The sequence below is a fragment of the Lolium rigidum genome, chromosome 3, assembly GCF_022539505.1.
Source record: "Lolium rigidum isolate FL_2022 chromosome 3, APGP_CSIRO_Lrig_0.1, whole genome shotgun sequence".
Lineage (NCBI taxonomy): Eukaryota > Viridiplantae > Streptophyta > Magnoliopsida > Poales > Poaceae > Lolium > Lolium rigidum.
Window position 1 is genome coordinate 75317114 of NC_061510.1, and position 17388 is coordinate 75334501.

At 43.8% G+C, this 17388-nt stretch overlaps 2 protein-coding genes across 2 annotated transcripts; both read left to right on the forward strand.

Moving 5' to 3' along the window:
• Nucleotides 1-2306: 2306 nt before the first annotated feature.
• LOC124701811 (protein RIK) lies at nucleotides 2307-11509 on the forward strand (the record flags this gene model as incomplete). The annotated part of the gene is given in 13 exon segments (XM_047233907.1): nucleotides 2307-2419; nucleotides 2614-2848; nucleotides 2961-3059; nucleotides 3182-3216; nucleotides 3307-3382; nucleotides 3995-4102; nucleotides 5697-5783; nucleotides 5980-6073; nucleotides 6152-6269; nucleotides 8727-9207; nucleotides 10656-10706; nucleotides 10708-11101; nucleotides 11203-11509. Coding segments are annotated over 13 exon segments (1971 nt in total). The 3' UTR covers nucleotides 11337-11509.
• A 576-nt stretch (nucleotides 11510-12085) lies between these two features.
• On the forward strand, nucleotides 12086-16525 carry LOC124701812 (probable inactive purple acid phosphatase 1). Its single transcript, XM_047233908.1, has 12 exons — nucleotides 12086-12288; nucleotides 12374-12465; nucleotides 12547-12613; nucleotides 12685-12807; nucleotides 13074-13166; nucleotides 13530-13659; nucleotides 13865-13946; nucleotides 14059-14191; nucleotides 14840-15045; nucleotides 15138-15263; nucleotides 15393-15702; nucleotides 15785-16525. Exons 1-12 carry the CDS (start codon nucleotides 12100-12102, stop codon nucleotides 16091-16093), a joined length of 1860 nt encoding a protein of 619 aa, XP_047089864.1. The 5' UTR covers nucleotides 12086-12099; the 3' UTR covers nucleotides 16094-16525.
• Nucleotides 16526-17388: the final 863 nt, after the last annotated feature.

Below are 17388 nucleotides of genomic sequence, written 5' to 3' on the forward strand. Positions count from 1 at the left end.
TCTTACCGTCGAGCTTCACGGGGGCTGATATCTTTCATCCAGATTACGGATGCAGATCATTCACATTTGTGCTAGGTCTCATGTGGACTTTCCCCTATTTTCATGTTGTTGCTTATATTCATAACTACCCTCGTTTGTTTCTGGTTGATTAATAAAGCACACCCGTTCTCTCAAAAAAAAAAACTACCCTCGTTTGTTTCTTGCTTGCAGTTTGTCCCAACTATTGAGTACAAGTAACTGCGTGACCCTCTTACGCCAAAAGGCCCTATCTGCCATTGTAAAAGACCCTTCTCGACCCTTCTCCATCAACAAAAAGACCCCCTAGCGATTTCAGTGTCGTTTGAGGTAGAAAAAAAAAAGAGAAAAGAGGGACAGTTAGGGAAGCGGACTTTTGGCTCTTGGGTGCAACGCACCCCATAGACTAGAAAAATTATAGTAATTTAAAAAAGTCAAAAAAAATTGAATCTTCCTGGAAACCAAGAATGATCAAGTTTGTACTCGTAAAAAAATGTTTGAAAACGATATGATTCCCATGGTCTCCAGGGCAAAAAAGGCAAAATTATGATGAATATAAAGTGAATAGTATCTGGTCATGGGGCGTTTTGAGTTTGTTTTTTTACCCAGGATACAATAAAAGTAATTTCCTAGAGAAATATTTGTTTCAAGTACAATGCCTGATCATCTTTGATTTCCAAAAAATGTTTGAAATTTTCTCCTCTCGCGCTCCCCTTCCCTCGTTGCTACCGCCCGCCCCTAGCGCTCCTCCCTGCGCTGCGTGCTCCCCTTCCTCAGCGCCCTTCGTTCGGCTAAGGTGGCCGCTGCTATTTCCCTCACTCCTCACTGGCAACACCGCATGCACAGCACATGCATTGGTTGAAGAGAACATCAAACAGTGGAGTGAGAACATCAAACAATGGAGTGAGATAAAGAAGGAAGATGACATCCGTAGCAATGCACGGGCATTCAACTAGTTTTCGGTTGTTTACAGTTTTGGTTAGAAAATGTCTCCAGATTGGATCCCTTAAACTAGTATGATCCGTAAATTATTTTACAGGGCACCGAGAACTCATGCCCTTGACCCGTGTATATATAGATTTGGAGGCGAAACCGAGTGAAATTGACAGGGCCCTATACACCAGTCAAACCTCGTCAGAGCGGACACGCCACCGCACTTCCGCCGCTTGACTCGTCGAAATTTGCCCGAAACTCGTCAGAATCCGTCGCCACACACCAGAATTGACCGCTAGTGCCGAGGCGAGGCCCGCCAAGGGTTGGGCAGGTCCAGAGAAGAGCTGGGAAGGGGTCACGCACGACCGAGGGGAGGCGACGCGGGGATGCGGCGGGGAGGCCGGCATGGCCGGCTCGGGGATGGGTGGCCATCGTGGGGACGGGTGGTCGCAGCGGGGCGACCGACGTGGGGAGACGAGTTGGGGAGGCGGCGGGCGGCCGGCGCTAGCAGCGAGGGGATGGGCGGCCAGTGCGGGAAACGGTTGGTTTTGGAGAGGAAGAAGGTGAGGAAAAAAAAAAGAGAAAAAGAAAAAAACTATGATAGGAGGGCCTCGTATATTGGGGTATTCTAGAATAGACCATTTTACGGCTTCCTTTACGAGATCCGATCTGCGCTCCATCCTTTTGAGTCTGTTTTTACGTTTTCAGTGCACTGTACTATCAAATTTACGGTTTGAGATTTACAGGAGGATCTGCTTGCTCTAACATGGGGAATTAACTCGGAATGGTCAATTCATGAAAAGATCAACAGTGGTGCGAAGCATATTAGGTCTAGCAGATGTGGATTGCTCCTCTAAAGGGAAATGAAAGCTGAAAGATGAAGAGAAAAGATGAGTTTGCTACAACGTGTTGGGTTTCTTTTTCTATGCTGACTAGGATGAAGACTTGTCTCTAAAGATGACACGTCGCACCAAAACTAGGTGTCAATCGCACTGTGATGTAAATGTGGTGGATTAAGGTTTGCAACCTTCTTTTTTATCTAAAAATATAGGTTGCGACCTAATCGGTTTTAGAGTTTGGGGTTGTAAATCAAATCAGGACATAAGCTTAGCCTTGAAATTTGCATTTGTCTCCTATTTAAATCAAAAGAAAGGTAAATTTCGAAGTTTGTATTTTTTTTCTTTGAGGAAAAAGTTTCAAAGTTTGTAGATATCAGGTTTTGCGGTCCGGTTTGGGCTAGGCACAGATCCGGCCGAAAGAATCCACCTACCCTAGGGCCCTACCCAGCCCAAGTCGGTGTTCCCAATCCATCCGTATCGCCGCCGGCTGCATACCACCCGCCGCCGCCGCCGCCGCCGGCCCCTCGCCCGCCCGTCCTCCTCCAGTTCGTCCCGACTCCGAGGCCACCCGCCATGACGGAGGACCGCACTCCCAGGGCATCAGATGAGCCCACCACCGCGACGAAGCAGAGGTCTGAACCTCCTTCCCCCGCTTTTCCTCTCCAATTCCCGTAGCTCTTGAATCGTAGAGTTCCGGCGCTCTTGGCCGATACGGTTGTTCAATCTCTTGCAGCGGAAATTTTTGTCCCGCGCGTCTGGTTTTGCCCGTCATAGCTGTGCGACTTTGGGGGGTGGGAACGCTGAAACGCGTGTGATTGTTTGATAGGAAGAAGAGGAAGTGGGATCAACCCGCAGAGGACGTTGTGTCGGCGGCAGCAGCAGCAGCTGCTGCGGCGGGATTGCCCGTGTTGAACGTCGGGGCTCTGTGCGGCCTTCAATTCCCCGGCACTACTGCCTATCCTGCTGCCCCCAATGTAGTCCCTGCCCCATATGCATTGCCGCCGCAGGTCGCGCCGTCAGTGCTTCAGAGTGCTGCCGCTGCGATTCAGAAACTGAGTCAGGTATGTGTTGCATGATATACTTCACTCCTCCTCTCCAACGCCCTTTCTAGCCTATGTATTTACCTGGCCTACTATTCATCATAGTTACTATATGTGGTTCTTGTTGCCTCAGGCTAAAATACCGGATGAGCTTATAGCACGGGAAGTTGTCATAAATGACGCCGATCCTTCCGTGCGGTATAAGCTCACGAAACGGCAAACACAGGACGAGGTAAATCCTTAACCAAACAGCTGCGGTGCACTTTATCTGAAACTTTGCTTCTTCCGAGATACGGAGTATCATTTTTTTTGCATAGATTGTGTTGTAATAACAGTTGCTTCATACTTGGACAGATTCAGCGATGCACAAGCACTGTTATCATTACAAGGTATTTCTGATATGCACAATTGAAGGCAACTCCTTACTAACTTGTTGACCATTCCTTGCTGATGATATCTACTCGATTTGACCTGCCCAGGGGAAAATACCATCCTCCCAATGGACAGCCTGATGGTGAGAAGCCACTCTATTTACATATCTCAGCAGGATCTCAGGTAATCATTGTTCACACGGCCATATCATAAATTTCAACTTCCCTAACCCCATCCTGTAACTCTTGCTACAAGTCCTCCTTGATTTTTTAGCGTGCACTGTTACTCGCTTGCGTTTTTCCTGTTATGGCTGTGTAAAATTGGATCTCGGTAACACTATCAGAGACATGTGCACGAGTTGCCTCTGTTTCAACATTTGGAATTGTGAAGTCCAGATTGGCTGTTGTTTTTTAAGTTCAAATGCTTGCAAAGCGGCAAGGGTGGACTTAGGTCCACAAGTGCCCAAATTCTGCTTAATTAGGACGATCAAAGGGAGTATGTGTCCTTTTGTTTTTATTTTTATGAAGCGGTAGTAGCACCAATGGTATTTTGAAGATCAGATACTAGTTTTGTTAACATTGGTGCTTTGAGATGCATCATGCCTGTGTTTTTGGCACAACACAATGCGCTCTAGCTGTGTTGACTTCTGCTATTCTTTCAGCGGTAGTAGCACAATCCTTTCCTATTACTGTTAGAATGAAGAACTACATGATTCCAGTGCATTTACTTACACATCATGATCTATTGCTTCTAGTCATAGTTAGATAATGAAAACTAACCTTTTCCCTGCTTCAGCTGAAAGATACTGCTGAGCGTATTAAAGCTGTTGATCATGCGGCGTCAATGATCGAGGAAATCTTGAAACAAGGGCAAATGCCAGAAGCCATCCAGAGCAACAGACAGGTCTCTCCTTCATATCTCATTTTATTTAACCTGATAATCTAATGGACGACAACACCTAATGGAAAAGTTGTATGTCACCATTATTTTCTATATCTTTTAGTGCTCCCTCCGTCCCAAAAAGGATCTAGCAGATTTCTCTAAATCCGGATGCCTTTTTCAGTATGGACGGAGTACATGATGTGATTATTATTTAATTCGTCATTTGCCCGCAATTATGCAGATTTATTTTGATAGAACGAAAGGGTTGATACAACATTAAATAATACCGATATATGTGTGATGCTAGTTTCAATGTTTGATGAGTACATGTATCCATATCCAGTGTAGATTTTGTGGTTAGGTACTGCCAAAAGATCTTCAGATCAGCAAAGTGGTAAAATATGCTTAATAAGTTATGCAGTTAAATAGCACCAAAGGTCGTATCGTCTTGGGAAATAGTGCTCTATGGCCTTTCCATGGCTCTTTTTTCCCCTTCATGACATGGAAAAGGATGCCTTGTGCAATGGCAAAGATACCCCAGGAAAAATTGGCTAACCCGACTCTGCCTCCTCGGTAGACTCGCACCTTTCTTGTGTAAAGTGGCTGCTGCTCTCGTTTCTCCCCAGTTTAACCGCACGACTACCATAACGACATTTCACAGGAAAATTGCCAGCGGAAGATCCACACCGTCATCATAACTCAGTCAGATTGTTGTCTTCATTTTCCATCTCCGATTCTGCATGCTCAGTTTTGTTCATACTGATATGATAAACCTCGTGCACATATTTGGTAGCTAGTATGCATTAGACACTACTACACATTACTAGACATGTAGAGATACTTGGTAACTACAGTTGAGAGTTGAGACTTGACTTGGTAATATTCTCAGGTCTGTTATCTTGATTATTGTTTCCTTACATTGAGATCACAAGTACTGGTTCATCACAAATTAACAGCTCAGTTTGCACTCAGTATCTCTTCATTACAAATGTGCAGTAAAATATGTAAATAGCGATAGGTACGTACCTTAGATTTGTGTCCACATCATATGGCATAAAAATTATTCAGTCGCCAAACTTTGTGACTATGATCCCCACCAATAGAAGCAGGAAAGTAACACCAATCATGATAAGTTACTTCAAGAGAAACTGATTATCTGGTCCCTTGTTCAATTCTGATAGTATATGTGCCATCTGTGTTGATGCTTAGTTGACTAGGGATAAATCTTGGTTTACTTATGCTGATCCTTGGCTCCTGGGGAACGGTTACCTCTGCACTACTAGATACAGTGTTTTGCTTTGCAAGAAAAGAAAGGAGGGTCAGTGGTTTTGGGCTCGATGGGAATTGAGCAGGTGGAGGTATATAAGGGTCACTTTTTAGATGGCCATTGCATATGAATGTGATGAAGTGGTGTTTTTGTAGATGGTGCAACCTTTCTGTGGTATTTAGCTGAACCAGAACCTTTTGTAGCATTTTCCGGAATTTAGGATATTTTGATGGTACATTTCCACTTTTCGCTTTTTTTTGAATCAGTGTATTGTAAACTACTTAGTATAGTACTAGTATGTGAGAATTGTTTCTTGAGAAGATTAACATCTTCCTTCCCATTTCACAGGCTATTCATCCTTTTACTGCGTCCATATTTTTGGGTTTTGCTGCAGATCCATCGTTGAATGTTGCGGCTCGCATCCGTGGTCCAAATGTATGTTCTTAGAAAACATTAAATGATGCTGGTTAAATTTAATCTTGATATCCCTATGAGTTGTCTTTTGTCAATTGTCTTATTTTATTTTCCTTTTGGTTGAAAGAAAAACTAATCGCAAAGCTTTCTCTGACGTCCGAATCTGGATGGGAGAAACTGTTTTTGTGCTGCTGCTGCTTCTGATTTGTTTATGCAGGATCAGTATATAAATCACATTATGAATGAAACAGGCGTCACTGTTGTACTAAGAGGAAAAGATTCAGGGAATCTTGGCAATTGCCAAGATGAAGGTTGGTGGTTTGCTTTGGTAGCTTTTTGTAAATTTGTATTAAGAATCTTGTATTTATATCTCATAATGTGCATTACAGCATCACAACAACCTCTGCACATGTACTTATCAAGTGTGCATCTGAAGAGCCTAGAAGCTGCAAAGGTTTTGGCAGAAAACCTTCTGGATACGATAGCAGCCGAATTTGGTGCTTCCAGGTCTGTAAATTTGGGTCAGGGTTAATCTCTTTTATTGTTTTGTTTATAACTCTGTCTACATCAGAAGTACAATCAGCAATGGGATTGCTGATTAGCACAATGTAACAATGTGATGCTACACTCCCCATGTATGCTACTCCCTCCGTCCCACCAAAAGTGTCTCAACTTTGGGACACTTTTGGTGGGACGGAGGAAGTATGATAGATGATTAACTCACCTGTGATGATTAACTCACCTTGAACAATCTTAACTATTAAATTGAAACCCGTCGTTCGTACGTGTGCGTCGTTCGTCAATCGTCAACAATCTCTGTCCGCCGCTCTCGAGGCTCTCCATAGTTGGGCCGATCCCTTGGTCTGGTCCGGAGACTGCCCCTTTTTTTTGGTATTATAAGGATAATGATTCGGGCCCGCTAAACACAGGGTTAAATAGGGTCAGACCCTGGCGCCCCTAGGGCCGAACTGCACCCAAAACGAAGTAATCTCTAATCACGGCGGCCTGGAGCAGGGGAGCCACCGTATGCCAGCGTGCGGCATCGAGGAACTTTGGATTGCTGCTATTGACTTCATGGATGGATGATTCATGCTTTTCTAGAGGTGCAAGATATCAAGATGCAGGAGATTGGATCTGCTAGCTTCACATCGGCTCTGTGCTGTCGGAGACCCTCCGCTTGCTGGCCACGGCAGCATCCCCCAGATGCAGGAGATTGGAGCTCACCTATCGCATCAAACTAGCAGCGCACATGACCGCCGTGCTCGCGTTCTTTACGCAGCGCCTCTAGCTGCAAGCCTGCAACATTGCAAAGTACTGCAAGCTACGGCACCCCGCCGCCGCTGCCAAAACAATACATGATTCGCTCCTTCCGCTTTTGAGACAAAGTCGTTAAGAAATTATTTGCTAATTTCAATTATCCACCAAGTCGATTATGCATACAATCAGCGAATTGATTTTTTAATCCGCATTGCAATTAAGCAGCAGCCAATTATTCTACATAGGTGAAGGCACGCGACACAAGCAGCTAAGCATGCAGCCAATCGACCGCGCGTGCGAACAGGACACTATGGCCGTGGTTGATGGTGCCGGCTATTTCTGGCGCAGCGCTCTGCAGTGTCCCCCTTTTGCGACAGAAACCTGAAGCTGAGCGCCACCACCATCCCATCCTGGCTCTCCACGCTGCCGTGTGTACCTCTACGCCATCCTGCCATCTTTGCGACCGTCCACGACAACAGCTGCCGAACGCCATGGATGCCAAGATCCGGGCCATCCATGTCCGCATGACCCGCAAGCACGCCCGCGCAATGCGTCTGCATGAGAAGACCAAACAGAGCAACGAGCACATCGCCACAGAGTATGCCCAGTCGTCGCCGTCCGGTAGCCTCGCGGAGAAATGCAATTTTTGTGTCGCGCCAGGGGCCACCTCTCTGGCCTAAGAGTAGGACAAGGGAAGCATGCAGTGAGAGAGGCTGATGAATAGCAACGAGGAGCAACATAGCGATGGATGGCTTCTGCGGTATCATCGTAAACAACTGCGATAGATAATTCCTACAACGAGAATCACAGGGCTACTACTTCGTAACTGGTTCATAAATACATTGTCATGGGCACCGACTAAGTTCACAGCTTCATACATAGTGACTGATTTTGTGTAAGAGAGCTTAACTTGGACGCAAGCTTGTGGTAATGTCCTCTCTCTTGGGCAATAGGATCCGAGGAAGATGGTTGGTCGCTTGGATTTTCTGCTTGATTGGTTCGTTTTTTCTATCTCCTATAGATTGATCAGATGATATTGGCTGTTGATTTGTTATCTATTTGCTTCAGAACATCGCGTGATCTAATAGTTGTTGTTTTCTACTACCTCCGGTCTCTTTTAATTGACTCATTTAAGTCAATCAAAAGAGACCGAAGGAACTAGATTCAAAGAATAGCATGCACTAGATGTGTTTCCGCCCTTGTCAGCGGCCAACATGGCATGTATGTTGACGTAGTACTTATTTTTGGTTAAATCACTCATTTGGTGAAATTTAATGCATGCAAGATTGAGGAATATGGTAGAGTACACGCTTAAATGAACTCTGATTTCCTTTTAAAGAATTTAGAGACTTTTTCTCCATAGAAAAAAATTGAAAATTTAACATTGTGAACTGAATAGATAGGTATCAAACGCACTTTTCGTTTGGATGTGTAAAAGCGAACGTATTTTCATTAAACTTTTGCGTTCAATAATAATAAGATCTAATTGGATGGGTTCAACAGCCGGTCTACCCGTAGCAAAGCACGGGTATTATGCTAGTTACTGTAAGATATGATTGTAGCAATATAGGTGTGCCTGTTAATGTAGTATCTAGCTTACTGAATACTACAGGTTGATACTCACAAATTTCCAACTATTGACTGTTCTTCTCATTAGCGAAGCAAGAAAATTCTTGGCATATTCTCACTACATATTTTGTATGACAGAATTTCTTCTTCAAAAGTATATGGTGCTGTTCCACCTCCACAGCAGTTGTTGGCTGGTGTGCAGACGTCTGGAACAACATCAGACATACATTCTACTTCAGGGCCTTATGTCTCACCAGGAGCATCACATTCCTTTGCACCTACTGGAATTACTTCCCCAGTGGCTGCTCCTTCACTGACACTTCATTCTGGGGCACCAACTTATTCTGGGACTCCACCACTTAGTAACCTGATCTGTCCTAGTCAAGCAGCAAATAGTGGGGCACTTTACAATGGCTATGGAAACATTTATCCCCAGGCAACTCCATTGCAGCAGGTGGCATTAGCGCTCAAGCATGCTTCATCGTCAACAACTCAGGCTGTTCCAGTTGCATCCACATCAACAAGCTCTATGAAAAATGTGAATGCAAGTCTAAAATTGGAGTCAGATAAACGATTACAAAGGAGGAAGTTCCAGGAACTGCCAACAGCAGACCTTCAGGTGCGGATTACTTGAACTAATTTAACCCCGCTGCATCCTGGACTTGGTATTTGATTACAGCTACATTTCTTCGTAAGACTGTCTCTTACACTGTTCTCTCTCCACCCTTTTCCCCTCTCCCCTGCTGCAACTGTTCTCAGTGTCTCACCTTTACCAGCTCTCCTTGTGTCATCTTTGACAAATCTTATATTTTATCTAACTTCGTCTGATGTATAGTCTTGATATGCAAGGGACATCTATAGTAAATGCTTGCATCATCCTATTTGCTGATGAGATATTAGTATTTTGTATGAACGAAACTGTTTTAAACTTTTAATGCCTTAACACCTACAAAGTTTAATGGAAGAGTATGCTTTTGATAAGTAACGAGCTTCTGGTGCAAAATAGCAATGCCTTGGAGTAATGCCAATTGCACATACTTTAATATTTTGATTATTTACTAGTTCAGAACTTTGAAGATAACTACCACTTAACATTTTATTTGGCTTGCTTTAAACTAGGAAGGGATGGCAGAAATAGATTTGTAACGTAATGAATTTTCCTGAAGCAAGGGAAATTCTAAAATTTTCATATACTAGCTAAAAACTGTAGTTCTAACTTGTTGACTGCCAGATTTGCATGTTCATTCATTTTTTTTGGACTATTTATCTGCTTCTAACATTTGATTTCGTTCCAGGTATTTTCTCTGACTATGTTTGAAGCTCGCAGGGTGGTAATAGATATGGTTGTGTGGTGTTTCTTCACAGGATTTATTGCAAATTGGAGTTGGCAACTGAATGAGTTTACCTGATAAGATACAGGGTTATTCTGCATGTGATTTGGATGATAGCTTCCATTGTGTTGTTGCTAATGCACATCACTATTTTAACCTTCGTTTTCAACATGTCGCTACCCACATGTAGACTTCATTAAATGACAATTAACATTGCTATCATATACTTGAAATTGTCTACATTTAGTCACAAAGTAGTACACATTCTCCAAAATGTTAGTATTTTTTTCTAGAAACCAAAGGAGAGTTTAGGTGTTGTACTTTCCTCCGATCCATAATAAGTGTCATGGTTTTAGTTCAAATTTGACTAAAAATGAACTAAAACCACAACACTTATTATGGATCAGAGGGAGTAGTTTTTTTTTTTGGCTTTATTAGACACTCTTAGAGAAACTTTGTTTATTTTGTTAGTTGTAGAAACATCGCAAAGATGAAAGTCTTCTCTAACTCTCTATACTTAGGAAGTTGCCATCTCAAACTTTCTCCATCTGCATGATTAATTGTTTTCAATTTGCCTAGTATTTCAAATTTGCATTTCCATATAATACATGCATTTGCGCTGTTTATGCACTGTAGTAGCCGATTTCATCTATTTTTTAAAACATTTTTATCACTATGTACTTCAATTCAATGTGAAGAAATTTGATGGGAAAGTGTTCTGTTTCATCTTTTCCAGAACTCACAACAGCGGTCCAAATTTGTTACGACAGGTTTAGATGATTTAGGTAAAGATGAGCAGTTCATCGGTTGCACCTAAAATGATAGTCCAGCCTGGATCAAATGGGATACTTCCACAAGACCCACGGCATAGGCCATCGCATATGTATATATCCACTAGCATGCCGCCACCACCACCACCACCACCACCCAAGAACTTGTCACCACCTTATTCGAAGGACATGCCACCCCCACCTCCCAGGAACATGCCTCCACCACCACCCAAGTTCCCGTCAGTTGAAGTGTTACGAAATGAAAATAGGTATTCATCAGATTTAAAGGAGCCTATGGTGCCTCTGAAGTCCTTGGGCGCGAGCTCTGTCTCGCCACCAAAGGTTTTGTCAGCTCAATTACCTTCTTCAAAGGAGACTAAAGAAGAAAAACCAAGTAGTGCATCAGTTTCTGGTAAATGGAGGAGCAATATAATATATTTTCCACATGCATAGTGATTGACCTAATGTAAACTTTGCTAAGCTGAAAATTACCTCTGTATTAATAATGTTCAGATACTCTGCTGAAGCTCATGGATTACGGGGATGATGATGATGACGACGACGATGATATTATTGAGACGGATAACAGCGTACCTGGAGGGACCCCAACTCCCAGTTCAGGGCAGAAACCGTTTTGGTCTGTATGAAAATGAGTTTGCTGTGTACTATAGTGTGTATTCGAATGCAGACAGAGGGGCCTTACCTGGCCTGATGTGTCTTCTCAGTGATAAAAGTCACTGAACGCTTCTTGTATTCTTACTGTACCAATGCTAACTTGTTAACAGATTCGCTGATCACATATACATGTGATTTTCCTTCAGTACTATGGTTTGTGTTCAATTGCTTTAGTATATAGGCCGCTTTAGTAAAGGTGGCTAGCTGCAATTTGCTCAGCATAGGCCGCAACTTGCAAGGGGTACCCATAACTGAATTGCAGGTCTGACGGTAGGGTATGTTTGGTTTGAGCTGAAAACAACACCAAATATTTTAGCAACCAAGTTGGAGTCAGATTTTTGGTTATGACCAAGACCTACGGATTGAATTCTGCCATCAGCCAAACATACAATGCGTGTCTGCCCTGCAGTGGCTTCTTAATCAATCAGCAAGAGCTCTCTGCTCTCTTTTTTCACACCACAGACGATTCAATTCCTGGACGGATAAATAATGTTTTCCGTATTTATTTTGACGGGTAATAATGTTTCTCGTATGCGACTTTCTTTTTTTAACGTCCAAGATGCTCTGCTCGGAAGCTTAGCTTAGACGTCACTCTGGCTCGTTCCCGGGCCCCATCTGCGCCATAAACTATTGCCTCGTTTCGCTTATTACTACTCTTGTTTAGAAGAAAATTCGCTTACTACTTATACTGGTGTCGCGTGAGACAGCAGGAAGAGAACCGAGCAAGCGAGCACGATGAAGTCGCCGCTCGGAACGACGATGGTGGCGGCGCTGGTGCACGTGCTGGTCGCCTTCAGCGCCGCCTCCTCGGCGACCGCCGCCGCTGGCGACCAGCCGCTGTCGAAAATCGGCATCCACCGGACCACCTTCGAGATCCACCCGGGCGCCTCCGTCGACGTGCCGCCGCTCCTCCTGGGCCTGCAGGTCAGCTTCCCGGCCGCAGCATGATGGAAGCATTTGGGGATATATGTAACCTGTTTTAATCGTCTACCATATCTATCTGTTACAGGGGCAGGACCAAGAATGGGTGACCATCGGATACAGCAACCCCAAACCGTCCAAGGATGACTGGATTGGGGTCTTTTCTCCTGCCAATTTCAGGTAGATGCACATCTTTAGTACTCCTGTTGGGAAAGCAAATCGGAAGCTTATTTAGGTCTTCCTTTTTGTTGGATGTATCAGTGATTCCATCTGCCCAGCAGACAACCAATGGGTCGAGCCCCCTCTTTTATGCACGGCTCCTATTAAGGTTGGTGCTGTTTTCTGTGGGGCTATCTGAACGTTTGAGACATGTGCTGAACGAGGTTTCATTCTTGGCAGTTCCAGTATGCAAACTACACCAGCACTGACTACGCCAAGACGGGAAAGGGTTCCTTGAGGCTTCAGCTAATTAACCAGAGGAGTGATTTCTCATTTGCATTGTTTTCCGGAGGCCTCTCAAATGTATGTATACCAACGCTCTTCATTTGCTCGTATGTAGAGACCTCATTATACCAAACTACAGGGTGTTGCAAGTTGAAACTGAACTTCTTTTGTATCTTCAGTCAAAGAATGATCACTTTGATTTTCTGCATGATAGTTGATGCTGTCTCAACTGAGATACACTACCAACATTTATTTTAAATTTTCTTATTTTATGTTAGTGATGTGATTGATAAATACTCTTTGTTCTAACATGGTATCTGCATCTTTTCTATGTAATATAACAGCCGAAGCTTATCGCTCGTTCAGATAGCATAACTTTTGTAAACCCAAAGGCTCCAGTGTACCCACGCCTAGCGCAAGGAAAATCCTGGAATGAAGTAAGTACCATTTTCTTAGTATGAATTGGTATGAAATGAAGATTGTATTACTTGTCCTGTGGAGAAAAAAAAGAATACAATCTGGCTTATCTGCTTGAGCCATTTTCCATAGTCTCATAGCTATAGCAAAAGCTATCGTCGGAGCAGTCTTAGTTTACAGATGGGCCAGAACTTCAGAGTGACAGAAACATGAATTATATGTCTTTTAGACTTAGGGTACTACTACTATAGTTGTAAGTTTTTATCTTCAGAATTGTTCTTACTTGTCAGAGTTTCTTAAGAAAATGCGTGTCTAAATCTTATGTGAAATGTATTATACCATACTTTCAGAATGTTGACTGTTGTTAAATGATTTGATGCTAGATGACAGTTACATGGACAAGTGGATATAGTACGAAGGAGGCTACAGCATTTGTGGAATGGGGTGTACAAGGACAAGTCCAAATCCTTTCTCCTGCAGTCACCCTAACTTTTAGTCGCAACACTATGTGTGGTAAGTAATTCTTACCATATATACAGGAACTTGTGTTTTCATCAGGTCTGAAACAGAATGTGAAACATAGAAGAAGATTATAATGGCAGAACAATTCTTATTTATATAGTGTGGTAGTGTTCTACATGGAAGTACAATTGGCATACAACTTTTGATGAACCTCATAGGCATATCGTTGCTATGATTTATTATGTTTTTACAACAGGCCCTCCTGCTAGGACAGTTGGATGGCGCGATCCTGGTTTCATACATACAGGTTTCCTCAAGGACTTGTGGCCTAATCTCAAGTAAATGAGTGTTGACAACTTTGTCCTGTTTGCACCTGCACTCCTATTATTATCTATTCATTTTTACAAATTCAAGTGCCCAAGGAGATTTACAGGTGAGTGTAAATTTCAGGTACACGTACAGAATTGGCCATCGGCTATTTACTGGTCAAATTGTTTGGGGGCACCAGTATAGCTTCAAAGCTTCTCCTTATCCTGGGGAAGACTCTTTGCAGCGTGTTGTCGTTTTTGGAGATATGGGCAAGGTGTGCATTTGGTATCACTTCACCAGTATGCTTTCTGTGCTTTTTTTCCCCGATGTGCAGAGATGCAATAGAACTATTAGATTGTCGATTGGCTATGGAACTGTCTGCACAAGGCCAACTTAGAGTATGTTGATTTCTGGCCCATCGTATCTGCATTCTTGTTAAGCTATGAACTTGTAACGAAATGAGACCCTGTTAATTTCTTTGACGTTGAAAGAATCACCTTTTCTTTGACGCTGAGCACCAAGGATCTCGACCAGGTTGAGGAACTGGACAATGCCATCAGCGGATAGAGCAGCTGTGATGTCTTGTATCCAGGCATTTCCAGGGAGAGCTGTTTGCTCCCGTCTTCTCGACAGTTTTCTTCTAATATATAATGACGCATGCTTTGGCATGTGTTCCAGAGAAGAATCACCTTTTCTCCTTGTATTGACAATATCCATGCTGTATTTTTGATTAGGCTCCGCAAAAACAGTTTCATTCGTTAGTTTTACCATCTCGAGTCAAAGTAACAAGCAATAAAAAATTGAAATAAGAACATTGATTGCCCTCTACTTTTCGTAAATACAAGAGAATCATTCACACAGGAAATTGGTGAGATCCATTTTGTGCTTGGCCTTTAAATTCGGCACTTAACTCTTTTATCAGGCTGAGATTGATGGCTCAAATGAGTACAATGACTTCGAGCGTGGTTCAATAAACACAACTTACCAGCTGGTTAAGGACTTGAAGAATATCGATATGGTGATGAATATCGGAGACATGTGCTATGCCAACGGTTATCTTTCACAGTGGGATCAGTTCACTGCACAGGTTGAACCCATCGCCTCTACTGTACCTTACATGGTTGCAAGGTACTCCAACTTGGTGGCAGCAGAAAATGCTCTTAAAACATGAAGAAACCAATTTTGTGCATTGTTCTGATGATATTGATTTGTGTTTGCAGCGGTAACCACGAAAGAGATTGGCCTGGATCAGGATCCTTCTATGGGAATATAGACTCGGGCGGTGAATGTGGTGTACCAGCTCAGAACATGTTCTATGTTCCAGCAGAGAACCGTGAGCAGTTCTGGTATGTCATTTTTCTCCTTGCCTGAATCCAGTCAAGACATGGCAGGATGCCTGAAAGGAGATGTCACTTGAGAAATCATACATGAAGCTCTTCTTGAACTTATCTCTGATCATCGGTACTTCTATGTAGGTACTCAACAGACTACGGGATGTTCCGTTTCTGCGTGGCCAACACTGAGCTCGACTGGCGGCCGGGCACCGAGCAGTACAAGTTCATCGAGCACTGCTTCTCCTCCGTGGACAGGCAGAAGCAGCCGTGGCTCATCTTCCTCGCGCACCGCGTCCTCGGCTACTCGTCGGCCACCTTCTACGGTGAGGAAGGGACAACGGAGGAGCCCATGGGCAGGGAGAGCCTCCAGCTCCTCTGGCAGAAGTACAGGGTCGACATCGCCATGTACGGCCATGTCCACGGCTACGAACGAACTTGCCCAGTATACGAGGTACGTAAGGCGTCCATGGCTGTAGCAGTACTGATCACTGGTTGTTTGCTGTGTCCTGACAGTTGGCTCTGCGAAAATGCAGAACGTGTGCGTAGCGAAGGCGTCGAACAGGTATAGCGGCGCGTTCACAGCGACGACGCACGTGGTGGTGGGCGGCGGCGGGGCGAGCCTGGCGGAGTACACGGCGGGGCCGAGGGCGCGGTGGAGCCACGCGCAGGACCTGGACTACGGGTTCGCCAAGCTCACGGCGTTCAACCACACGACGCTGCTCATGGAGTACAAGAAGAGCAGGGACGGCAGCGTGCACGACAGCTTCACCATCTCACGCGACTACCGCGACGTCCTCGCATGCGGGGTTGACAACTGCCCCAGCACCACCATGGCGTCTTGACTTTTGAGTTCCAACCTCCAAGTCGATTTGCTTCTGCTGGATAGATAAAAAATCAACTTTGGATAGATATGTTCATTGTTCATTGTGACGAGGAATCCACGCGAGTATATTTTTAAATTTTGGTACCGTGGCATAAAAAAGGAAAACCATCAGCGTCCCACGGTTTTGAAACAGCATCCAGGTTCCTGTAAAAACTGAGACAACTTGTGATTTCACATTTTCACTAGCAAACATGCCCGCCTACGGGTCTCCTAGCGAGAAACTGGGCGAATATAATTTGTGGTTCATTCTTCTGGTTACATTGTACGACCAACAACTTTGTAAAAAAAAGAGTCTGCAATGCAATCAAGTACTTGATGTGTTGTTTGTGAAAAACGAGATATCATTAAGGAAATGAGCACTCTTGCTAGTCAAGAGGAACGGGGATTCAGTCTGCTTGAGCAAGAGCTCCACGATGAGAGATGCGCTGTTGTTTCTCTTACTCAAAGTCTCACACTATCGAAATGCATGAACTTGACAAAGCTAAATCTATTGGAGATCTTGATGAGGCTTATACTCAAGAGCTTGATGTTCATCATTAAGGAAATGGTCACTCTTGCTAGTCAATAGGAACCGAGATTCAATCTGCTTGAGCAAGAGCTCCACGATGAGAGATGCGCTGTTGTTTGCTCTCAAGTACTCAAGAGCAATAGGAACCGAGATTCAATCTGCTTGAGCAAGAGCTCCACGATGAGAGATGCGCTGTTGTTTGCTCTCAAGTACTCAAGAGCTTGATGCTTTAAAGAAAGAACTTGAAGTTGTCCGTGCTTCTCTCTGTAAGGATTTTGAGCACCTTGAAAAGGACCACGGTCTCCTCAAGGGGGAGCTCGCCAAACTTAAAAAGGGTTATGATCAACTCCATGATTCCCATTAAAGTCTTTCGCCTCTTCTTGTGCTCCCATCATTGTTGATCTAAATTCGCGTGCTACTAACATATCCCTCATTAATGAGAACAAGAAGTTGAAAGCTCAACTTCAGAAATTATCTCTCATGCATTCAAGGAGAAACAAACCTTAATGAGATTCTTAGCCGACAAAAGGAGAGATCCGGTCAAGGAGGGCTTGGGTTTGTCTCAGGCAACAAACAAGAATGTTATTCCTCCCCAAAAGATCAACTTTCTGCAGGAAGAGCACAATGCGAATGGCAATGAAAATGACGGTGTTGTGGGGAATGCCACTAGGGGTAATCCTACTCACAACAATTTTTCCGGCAAGTATAACCCACCTTATCTTCTTTGCAAGAGCAAAGACGGCAAA

Coding starts and splice junctions, on each gene's coding strand:
- LOC124701812 (XM_047233908.1), top strand. CDS start 12,100: ATGAAGTCGCCGCTCGGAACGACGATGGTGGCGGCGCTGGTGCACGTG. Junction 15,046..15,137: donor GTACCTTACATGGTTGCAAG/GTACTCCAACTT, acceptor TTGTGTTTGCAG/CGGTAACCACGAAAGAGATT. Junction 15,264..15,392: donor GAGAACCGTGAGCAGTTCTG/GTATGTCATTTT, acceptor ACTTCTATGTAG/GTACTCAACAGACTACGGGA.